The sequence below is a fragment of the Arachis hypogaea genome, chromosome 5 (assembly GCF_003086295.3).
Source record: "Arachis hypogaea cultivar Tifrunner chromosome 5, arahy.Tifrunner.gnm2.J5K5, whole genome shotgun sequence".
Taxonomy (NCBI): Eukaryota; Viridiplantae; Streptophyta; class Magnoliopsida; order Fabales; family Fabaceae; genus Arachis; species Arachis hypogaea.
This window is the reverse complement of record NC_092040.1, coordinates 113,427,361-113,439,193: the sequence shown is the minus strand read 5'-3', so window position 1 is coordinate 113,439,193 and position 11,833 is coordinate 113,427,361. Positions and strand designations below refer to the sequence as shown.

The 11,833-nt window shown below is 27.5% G+C and overlaps 1 protein-coding gene across 1 annotated transcript; it reads left to right on the top strand.

The window, feature by feature from the left end:
* The first annotated feature begins 1,863 nt into the window (after nt 1–1,863).
* LOC112802896 (protein DETOXIFICATION 35) lies at nt 1,864–6,302 on the top strand. The gene is made up of 7 exons (XM_025846287.3): nt 1,864–2,270; nt 3,063–3,688; nt 4,097–4,153; nt 4,306–4,544; nt 4,644–4,762; nt 5,704–5,790; nt 6,097–6,302. The coding sequence occupies exons 1-7, from the start codon at nt 2,001–2,003 to the stop codon at nt 6,160–6,162; spliced, it is 1,464 nt and encodes a 487-aa protein (XP_025702072.1). The 5' UTR covers nt 1,864–2,000; the 3' UTR covers nt 6,163–6,302.
* The last annotated feature ends 5,531 nt before the right edge of the window (nt 6,303–11,833 follow it).

Below are 11,833 nucleotides of genomic sequence, written 5' to 3'. Positions count from 1 at the left end.
TCCTAGAATTTTGTTCACGAGAGCCAAATGATGAAACAATGTAAAATTATCAGACATAATGAAAATAAGGCATCTTCATTCCCTTTATATCGGTCACGTGTTTTTCTTTTACTAACCTTTTTTTTGTTGGGTCATGTTTTATTGATAGGTGTGAATTAAATCATATTTTCTTATAAAAAAATTAAAAAAATAATTGCAATGTTCAAATTGATCCTTCAAATTTAATGCGTGAATTTGAGAGACTAAATTGATGAGCAATTACTAGTTTGTTATTCTAATATATAGCAACTCCAAAAATAAGTTTTCAATATGGTCTTTTTAGTCAAATCAATAATAGAATCTTCGATCAATAGGTCATGGAATTAAAAGTCATAGAGGTTAAGGTATATTTCTCAACGAAGATACAATTTGTACAAATGATTTATTAGTCTATTTAAAATAATAGTCATTATTTTTCTGCCATTGAACCTGTTTCTATCAATCAATGAAATTCCTCTTTTGAAAGGGAAAAAATATTTTTTTTTCGAACATAAGGAAAAAATATTCTTTTTTCTGACACCGAGAGAAACAAAAACGGATCTTCAAATATATTAGTGCATGTAAAACGCATACAAATTTATTGAGCAAGGTGGAAATGGAAAAAAATAAAATAAAACAGAAGAACAAAGAGATTTTTATTTTTGGTCTGTATTTTTTTTTTATTTAAGAACTAGTGTAGTGATTGATAATCGCGTCCATTTGTCCTAAGAAGCTTTGATTGGGCCCAATATTTTGCCAAAGCTACCTTTAATGGGCCAAGCCCAATAACCTGGCCTGTTTTGTAGTTTGGTTTCTGAAAGGAACTCAGTGCTCTGCTCTTTTTTCAGATTTGTTTTTGTCTTTCTTGACATTTCTTTTTCTTCACCCAAGGAAAACAAACCCAGACAATTTAGAACAGCTCATTGTGGGGCACCGAACCAGATCCAAGCTTCACCCAGAACAAATATCGTAAGCAACAAAAAAAAAAAAAAAACTCTCCCCTTATTTTATACTATGTTTATTTTTAAAATTTTTTTATAATTAATTTTTTATATTTGTTTAATTGAGTTTTTATATTATTTTTAATTTTTTAATTAGATTATTTTCATATCAAAATCGTTAAATTAACAAAATATTTTTTCAAAAAATATATCATCAAAGATTGAATTAAATTCTTTTTTTTTTTTGGTTTCCCACGGTATCCCCCAGCCCAGCAGGCCAAGGACTAATCCGCCGCGGTACTGAGCTCCATTTAAGGGCTTGCCGCTGGCCAATGGGTTGCTGCATGCACAAGGCGGGATTCAAACCCCCGACACTTGCTTAAGCGGACTAGTGAGCTAACCACTAGACCAACCCAACTTGGTTAAGATTGAATTAAATTCTTAACTGTGAGTATTTTTAATTTGCCAAAAAAATATTTTATTAATTTTAATATTTTTTACATTAACAATCTAATTACAAATTTAAAAATAATATAAAAATTTAATAAAAAAATATAAAAACCTAATTATAAATTTAATAAACAATCTATTAAAAAATATAATTACCAACAAGAAATTAATTCTATTGGTCACGAGCCATTCTTTAATTTTATAAATAGTTAAATACCACTCCTCTCAATTATTTTTTCTAAAATTGTTGCTAACTTAATCATTCATGTCCATTTTTCAATTCTCTATTTTAGGTACACTTAGAAACACCATCCAACCACGCATAAAAAAATCTTAATTTTCTTCACCATGTTTTTGGCAATAACAGTATTTTATTTACACATGTTTCACAACGTCATCTCATTTATTTATTTAGTGTAACATACTATTGTGAGAATTGTTTGCTTCTATGGTTTTCTAGCTTGATTTCGAAAGGAGACAAGACTAATCATACCCCACAAGTGTTGTGTGTTTGTGTGATAATAATTTTAGGTTGAAGTAATCATGTGAGAGTCAAGTGAAGTGTGAAGTGTTATCTTCAAAGCTCTAACCATGGAGGCACCATTACTAATGAGAGAGTCAAGTCCTCCAACAGAATCTGATGATTACCTGGAAGTGAAGAACTTGAAGGATGCAAAATTTGTGTTGTGCAGTGAGACAGTGAAGTTATGGAAGATTGCAGGGCCAGTGGCACTCTCCTCACTCTTTCAGTTTCTCACAGTTTCTTCACTCAACATCTATGCTGGTCACCTTGGAGACATTGTTCTATCTTCCATCTCTCTTTACCTTGGTGTCATATCCTCCTTTTATTATAATTTCTTGGTTCGTATATCTCACATCAACTTTATTTATTTTGAGTAAACTCCTACTATTTCTAAATCAAACATGTAAATCAATTCGATACTTAAATTTTGATTAATGTGTGAACCATTTTTGTTGTGTTGTCTAATTAATTCAATTTTTTATGAATACCAAGTTAAGTTAGTTTAATTTTTTTTTTTTTTTAACTAAGGTAGAATTTGCATTCATTGATGAAAATGAGGACAAAAAATTCCATTAAAAACACACACAAGTTTAGAAATGGGACAACCCAATACCAAGACATAAAACAAATATATTATATAAAGAAAAGAAATGTATGCTTGTTTTGAGAAGAAATTCTTCCCCTTAATTCAACTTTTTCTCTCAACACAAATTCATGAGTAGCTTTTTTTTTCTCAAAAACCCGTTTTTTTTTTTTTGCAATCCAAATTTGCCAAATGAGGACAAATAAGTCTTTGACTTATGAATATCATCACGAAAATAAATTAGTCTTTGACCAATAAAAAATACAAAAGCATCATGATCACTTAGAACCTAAAATTTCTGTGTTTTTCGTATCTTTTAAAAGTTACAGATGTTTTTGTATTTTCATTAGCCAAAAGAGATGAAAAGTCTGAAATTTATTTGTCCTTTTTTCTTCGATTTATCATCCAAAAATTGTAGTTATTAGGATGTATAACATGTATTTGAAAATGTGACATAATAGACAGAAATATAGAGATAATACATGACACTGATCTAAGATAGGTGTTAAAACAAACCAAAATGTGTATGTTTGAGCAAAAATTGCAGTTTGGCATGTCATCAGCACTGCTAACACTATGTGGACAAGCTTATGGAGCAGGACAAGTTAAATCCACTGGAATCTATCTCCAAAGATCATGGATTGTGCTAACTATGAGCTGCATAATCCTCTTACCAACTCACATTTATGCAACTCCAATCTTAGAGTTCCTTGGCCAAGACAAAGAAATATCAGAGCTTGCTGGAAACTATGCATTGAAAGCAATTCCATCCATGTTCTCCTTTGCTTTCATACTCCCCACACAAAGATTCCTTCAAGCTCAAAGCAAGGTTATGGTGATAACATGCATAACATTTGTGGCCCTACTTGTACAAAATTTGCTTCTTTATGTCTTCATCTATGGATTTGATTGGGGCTCAACAGGGTTGGCTATGGCTCATAGTGTCTCACATTGGGTTCTTGCTTTGGCTCTTGTTGTGTATGCTTCTTGTTGGTGTAAGGAAGGTTGGAGTGGTTATTCTTTCTTGGCTTTCAAAGATTTGTTGCCATTTACTTGGCTAAGTCTTTCTTTATCTGTTATGACATGGTTGGAGCAATGGTATTCTACTTTCATTGTCCTTCTTGCTGGTCACTTAGACAACCCTGTTATTGCTCTTGCTTCCTATTCTATTTGGTAAGATAATAATCAAACTTCATTATTTAATCATGACTTTAATTTTAATACTTTAAATTTAATGACATTATTTCCTACTAGATTTGCTCATTTTAATATTTTTTAAGTAAATATTTTAATGATATGATAATACATAATTAAATATTTCGAATATTTTTTTTATTCTGACATAATGCAAAAGACAGTTTGATGCACAAATATCCTGCGTTAACACAGAATCTAAAAAATGATCGTACCCAAAAGGATATAGACAACCTAATTTAATAATTACATCGGTAATAAATTTCATAATTTAAATCTATGATCACTTTTTGTGAAATATGATATTTATTAGTTCCTTTTATCAATTATTTTCAGCTCTTTTATTTTCTCTTAGATTTTTATAACTAAGATGCTTTTGTGTTTTAGCACCAATATTCAGGGTTGGTACTTGATGCTGCTACTTGGAATAAGCACTGCCATAAGGTGAGTTATATATAAAAATGAAATCCATTAGTGTATGTTTGATGTAATTATTATCTATAATTTAGAAGCATTTTATGCATATAGTAGTAAATTTTCTTAAAATTGTTTCACTTGATTGTTGATTTTATTGGTTGTATGAATTGAATTTGAAGTGTTCGAGTGTCCAATACGCTTGGCATGTCACATCCAAGAGCAGCAAGATACTCATTCATTGTGACAATGTGTGAATCTCTCATCATTGGAATTTCATTCATGAGTGTTGTTTTGTTGTGTAAACAAAACCTTGCCATGATCTTCACCAACAGTGAGGATTTGATCAGAGCAGTGGCTGATTTAGCTTACCTTCTTGCTCTAACCATGCTTCTTAGTAGTGTTTCACAAGTCATATCAGGTCAACTATATATAAATTTGCTTTAATTTGGTGACTTAGCCTAAGTCACAACCCATAATAAATTCTAATAGACTTTTGTTTCTATAATAATGTTGATAGGTGTTGCAATTGGAAGTGGATGGCAGGTGATGATTGGATACATAAACTTGGCATGTTATTATATTGTTGGACTCTCTCTTGGCTATTTTCTTGGTTTCAATTACCATGTGGGACTTAAGGTAATTATTAAATGGTTTAGTTACTCTATTACTTCTTATAGTTTTACCAAATTTTTAATTAGGTTTTTATATTTTTATTTTTTAATTAAATTTATATATTACTTTTAATTTTATAATTAGATCTTTTTTCATGTAAAAAATGTAAAAATTAACAGAATTTTTATCTAAAAAAATATGTAGTTAAAAATCTAATTTAGTTCTTAATTATGGATATATCTTTAATTTATAGAGAAATATTTAGTTAATTTTAACATTTTTTATACTAAAAAAGACTAAATTACAAAATTAAAAATAATGTAAGAACTTAATTAAAAAAATATATAAAAATTTAATTAAAAATTTAATAAAATTATCGAGACTAACAGGCTAATTAAACTTTATTAAATAATTATATCTTCTTGCAAGCATAATTAATTTCTCAAAATAGCCTATATGATTTTGTAACCATGAAAGGTATATCCAAAACATTATTTATTAAATTAATCCTTCATATATAAAATATATTAAAATATAAAATATATATTAAAAATTATATAAATACATATATATTTACATGTAAATAAATAATTATTAATTTAGTGACTTATTTTTAATATACACATAATATTTTTGATATTTTACAAAAAAAATATGTGTTGAGTTATTTAAAAAAATTATTATTATACTCTTAAAAAATATTTTTAAAACACAATTTAACTAAACTTTGAAATAAAATTTTTTAAAATAAAAAAATTAGTAAAATGATAAAATAGAAAAAAATTAATTATTTTTAAATTAAATTAGTGAGACATATATTTTTTAAAAATTATAAAACTAATAATAATTAATTCTTTATTTTATCATTTTACTAATTTTCTCTTTTTAGAGAATTCAAATTCTAATAGTTTTATTTTATATAAAAGTTATTGTGACTAACATTTGTTTTTATTTTGATTTCGTAGGGTCTGTGGGGTGGCACACAGTGCGGTAGTGTCATTCAAATATTTGTCCTTATACTAATTATTTGGAAGACCAACTGGACCAAGGAGGTAGTAATAATAATAATGTGGAATCCGATTATGTTATTTGCACATTAAAATTAATTATAAAAATTAGTTATTAGTATAAAATATTTATTAAAATATAAATATATATTAAAAATAAATTAAATCACATATATATTTATATATAAATATATTAATAATTAATTTTAGTAGTTAATTTTAATATACAACTATCATTTTTGCGATGGATCTTTTTCTTTAATTAAACAAGTGATTAAAGTTTTAGATACATAATTAGCGATTTATATGATTTACCAACTATAATTTAATTTATAATAAATATAATTGCAGGTGGAACAAACAGCTAACCGAATGAGAATATGGGGCTCTAGCAACCACCACAAGGAGATGATATAAGATGTGAAATTAAAAAATATATTTATTTTGTTATTATATAATTGACTATTCTAATATTATATTAGAATTTTGTAAAGTGAACTCCAAAAATATTATTATTATTATTATTATTATTATTATTATTATTATTATTATTATTATTATTATTATTATTATTATTATTAAATATATTTTAAGACTCTCGACTATATGATTATTGTTAATATAGTTTTTTTCAAGTTTTTTACCATTTTCACCACTTATTTATCTTTTATCCGATCAATTCTATTAAATGTTCTGTTGATTTTCTCTCTATATGTTTCCACATGAATTTCTTAACACATTAATAAAAATTTAGTTAAAATGATAAATATTCTGTATTTTGCAAAATAAATAAATAAGGATGTAAGTTGAATGTGTGGTTGAATCACACATTTTTCTATTTATAACGGGATCAACTATTGATTATAGTTTATGCAATCAATCAATGATAGTTAAGTAATTAGTCAAGGTGATTAAGCATACTAATTATGTGGATTAGTTCATTCTAATCCTAACTGCTCCCGCTAAAATCTAAGAAGACAAAACACTATAGCATGATGATGAAGGCCCAACTTCCATGATAAAATCACTTTGAGATAACGTGCCACACAGTGCTTTTCATAATTGAGATAAGACTATAAACAAATTATGATCACATAAGGTTTGTTAGTTAGTATTGTTTGCAAGTTCATAACAAAATATTCATCACCCCTTTACTGAGTTCCAAGAATGGAGGAGACACCATTATTGGTTATGGAAGAATCTACCTCAGAGGCTGATTACATGGCAGTGAAGAGCTTCAAGGATGTCAAATTTGTGTTGCGCATAGAGACAGTGAAGTTATGGAAGATTGCAGCACCAATGGCACTCTCATCACTCTTTAATTTTCTCACAATTTCATCACTCAACATATATGCTGGCCATCTTGGAGACATTGTTCTCTCTTCAATATCTCTTTACATCTTTTAATTAATTAATGTCTATGTTCTCAAAACACAATTAAAAATAAAGTTAGAACTTAGAAATGTGTAACTTTACTCAAATTTTAGTCCTCATTTTATATTAACAATTATACTTAAAGAGTAGTTAGTACTAAAAAAAGGACATCACTAAAAAGATTGCACCCAAATGGTATAACGTAAGCAGTTTAACTTGATAATTATATAGTAATTCATTTTGGTTTGAATTTTGCAATTTTAAAGTTACAAAAGATAATTCAACCATTATTCCAGAACTTTCTTAAAAAATAATCGTTATAAAAATAATTAAACTTGTTTTCAAATAGTCTTTTCATTGAACATAAATTTTGAATTTTTTTATGAGATTATAGTTTATCTCACTATCACAGCCATAATTAAAAAAAAAATGAAAGTGACTTTTAGTCTAATAGTTAAAATTAAATTATTAAATAAAATAAATAGTATTTTTGCTTTTATAACTTCAGGCTCACCCAAAGATGATTTGGTACATTCAGCCATTCAGGCCCACCCAAGTTTGGCAATTAACATAGAGTGGGCCACTAATTATTACAAAATTATAATTAATTCAATTTCTATATGAGCACGAAAGAAAATTATGACAAAAAAAAGTAATAATAATAAGTCTCTTTCATGTTTATTTAAAAAAAATAAATTAGTAATTAAAAATTAATAAAAAGACGTTTACCACTTGTTTTTTTATAAATTTACGTAACAGATGTGGTGTGTATAGTTATTTAACTATGATAGATTGTGAGATATTTTAAAAACAATTAAGCAATATTTTTAAAGTTAGACCTGTGACAATAAAAAAAAAATATAATAGGTGATTTTTAACTAATTGATTTTTTTGCTATTATTTGATACATATAAATAAAAAATAACAAACAAAAATAAAAAAAAGAGTTGTAGAAGTTATTAATAGATCATTTGTGAACTAAAAGAATAAAATGGAGTTAATCTTACTAGTTATTAATGATAATATCGAAAATGACTACGAATTAATTTTTGTACTTACGGGCTTCCTTATATAGGTTCATTAATTAATAAAATTTATTGTACAATATATTGTAACGACTAAAAATTTATTTATATCTTTCAGCTGTAAGACTAATTTAATTTCTATCACAATAATTAAAATTAAACTCATTACATATAGAGATAGTTAGATGGTATACAGACTAAATTGATATATAACTATATTATTTATACATAAAAATTAGTCGTTAAAATATTCATATATAATATATATTAAATGATGAAATATTTATTAAAAATATGCGAAACAAAACATACACAAATATAAACACATATAATATATTAAGGGTTAATTCTTTTTTATTGTATGAATTAAAAAGTAAAAAAAAAATTAATTAACTAATTTTTGTATTTAGGTTTATAATTTAAATTAAGATTATATTATTTAAAGTCTAAAATTTAATATAAAAAAACTAATTAAAAAAGTGACAATACTTGGTAAAAAAGTTTAGCCAAAAACAAAATTTACTTTTATGTAATAATTAATAAATATTAAATAAAATAAATTCTATTTATTTTTTATTTTTTTAGTATTATCGTTAAAAAAAATTAGTTAAAAAAAATTTAATTCATCACTAGCATTATTCTTATTAATATTAACTAACACGTTGGATTAACACCTTATTAATATTAATATTATTCCTATTATAGCAACCGACTATTGAAATCGTACAGCCTACAGATATACGGACAATACATGAGTCCATACAGTATCTTATACAAAAAAAAAAAAGATCACGCGTTATAATATTGGAAAGTTATCACGTATGGTAAAGGAAAAAAGAGGCATATGGTATGACTTGTACGAATAGGTAGCCAATAAAAAATTTGTCTATTAGCGAATGTTGAATAGACAAAAATAATCCTGACAAAACACTTGAAATGTCATAAATCTCCTGCTTAGAATGACAAATTGGCGGTGGCTAAAATCGAATGGCGAAACAGGGCTTCGGCTTGGAGACTTGTGTTAGGAAGTGGGGCTGAAATTGTTAGTTGTTTGTGGGAAGAAAGGAGTGAGTGTGTCGTCGCTTCTTCACTTGCAGTAAGTGGAGGCAAAGGTGAACAAATAAATTGCCTAGCCTCCATTGATCTTGTGTGCACGAATCGGTTGGTTACCGTGTTAGGTGGTCAAATCTAAAAGTTTTAGAACATCTTATCTTCTCGGCTTTTGGTGATGTTGAAGACGAATGCGAAGCTATACAAGGTACGTCTGCGTTGATCTGTGTAATGGGGGTTATAATTGTGTTTCTTTTGATGGATTTGGTCGAATGCATTTAATAAGTGGGAGATTTGCATATCACAATAATTGAGTTTTTATATGTTCAAACCGTAAGAACAAAACATGATAGTGTGGAAGGGTAGAATAGAGATGGTGGATAGGGGAATGAAGTAATGGGTTCTGAAAGGGTTTATTTTGGGGTTGGGGATAGAAGGTTTGTTGATTCATAATGTGTACGCAATTAGATTTTGGGATTTAATTTAGGATGGGCGATGGGATTTGAATGTTGTTGACCTAATACGATAGGTGGGATTTGTTTTTGCTAGAAATTATGCAGTTTGGTAGAGAGTGTTTTTGTGGTTTGTGACGGTTGTGAGATGTTCATGGTAAGCTAGTTGTTTAGACAATGAGGTGTTCTGCTGCAGCTATGGCAGTGCGAGTTGAGGTTGTTAAATTGTTGCTTATTTTTTTTATGGTGTAGTTGGTCCTTTAGGCGCATGAAGATAGTTGTGTTAACAACAGATTTTAGGCGTCTAAAAAAAGTTGTAGAGCAATATGGGAAGATTAGCATGCAGTAGTTATGTAGGCAGAAATCTTAGAGGCAGTGTATGAAAGTAGTTTGAGATTGCATTCGTGAATATATGGAACGTGGAACCTTTTACTGAAATACTTATATAGTTTAACTTGTGGCCATATATATTTCTCAATTCCGGATCTTTCTGTGTTTCCTTCATGCAGAAATTGACCCAAAGATTTCCTATCGCTATGTGCAGTGACGTAGGAAGCATGGATTGCGTGATATTATAAGAGATTGTAGTGTTGTTGTGTGAGCGACAAAAGCTTTTTATTATAAACATGGCTTCAAGCAGCATATATGGCAATTTAAATGGGGATAATGTATGATTACTTTATTGGTTAACGCCTAAGTTATGTTGTGGGGTATGATTCTCACTAATCTTGGCATTAGATTAATTTAGAGAATCCATGCGATGTGGATTAAGTTGGCCTGTGACTTTGACTATGTGCAGGTAAGCATGGGAGAAGACTCTGTATGAGAAAGGGGGTAGTGGCCTCATCAAATTGTAACTTTTAGTAACAAAAAAGAAATTTTTATAGATATAGCCCTGTCAATTACATTACATAGCTATCATATTAAGAAAAGAAAATAGCCTCGTTGTTAAATAATAGATGCAATTCATTAATAATTTAGTGTAAGCCGATAAAATAAAATGTCCAAATATATATTGTGTTGTTTTGAGAATGAATTGATTTAGAAAGTAAAATATAAATCCTATTATATTCCTAATGCATTCTTGTACTGAAAGAAGCATTTTTACTGTTGCAACTCAAGCAATAGTAACTTTTACTTTTACTTTTTTTTTGTTAAATTAAATAAAATAAATTTAATTTTCTGTTAGTCCTATTTGATGGTGTTTTTATATATTTTTTTATATATTTGATCACTTACTGAGTTTAATAGTATTTGTTATGTGTGTATGTAATTATATGTTATTTTGTTTAGTTTTTTTTGTTATTTAAATATTAAATTATGATTTTGTATTATTGATACTACAATGTTAGTATTATGGTTCTAAATTTTAAATATCTTATTTTGAATTAAAATATTACTTTTATATTTGATAAGGATCATAGAATGTAATATAATTTGTACTTCTTGCTAAATACATCATCAATTATAAAAAATTATTTGGTCACTTGAATTATGGCCCCTAAATAATTAGTCTACATTTGTCCATGCAGAAAGGGTCATTGGACATTGGCATAGAGGAAGCAGACTTTGGAATAGAATATTTGGAACAGAAAACACTTTTCTTCTATACAAACAAAATATTTGTATTCATTTTTTAATTTACACGTATATTAAAAATAGACAATTACTTTGAATCAAAGAAATAATAACACTTCATTTAATACAATTATCTCATATATAAAATATCATTCATTCATTAAAATTTAATTTTATTTAACAAAAATATTTTTATATCCATAATTTTTTTTATGACCACAAAAAATAAAATACATAATTAATATAAAATAGTTATGTTAATCAATACAGACAACTCTTTTTCTACTGTTGTATCAATCCTCAACATTTTGCCTCTCCACATTATTTATTTTTCATCATAAAAACAGGATTAATCGCAACAAAAGAAAAAATTAGAACAAAAAAAAAATACAAGTTACATATTTTAAAAAACAAATTAGATAACATCATTTTTTCTCTAATCAGCTCAACATCAGGCTTATATGTCTACAAAAAAAAAATTTCAGCTGAGCCCAACAACACGAAGCTAGGCGGCTCCAACAAATGCAACACCAACTCTAGCCTATATTATATCCAGCTCTGGAATCCAGCCAAATCACGTGAGTGCCACAATGAATTACCATACCAAAC

Coding starts and splice junctions, on each gene's coding strand:
- LOC112802896 (XM_025846287.3), top strand. CDS start 2,001: ATGGAGGCACCATTACTAATGAGAGAGTCAAGTCCTCCAACAGAATCT. Junction 4,154..4,305: donor GGAATAAGCACTGCCATAAG/GTGAGTTATATA, acceptor TTGAATTTGAAG/TGTTCGAGTGTCCAATACGC. Junction 4,763..5,703: donor ATTACCATGTGGGACTTAAG/GTAATTATTAAA, acceptor TTGATTTCGTAG/GGTCTGTGGGGTGGCACACA.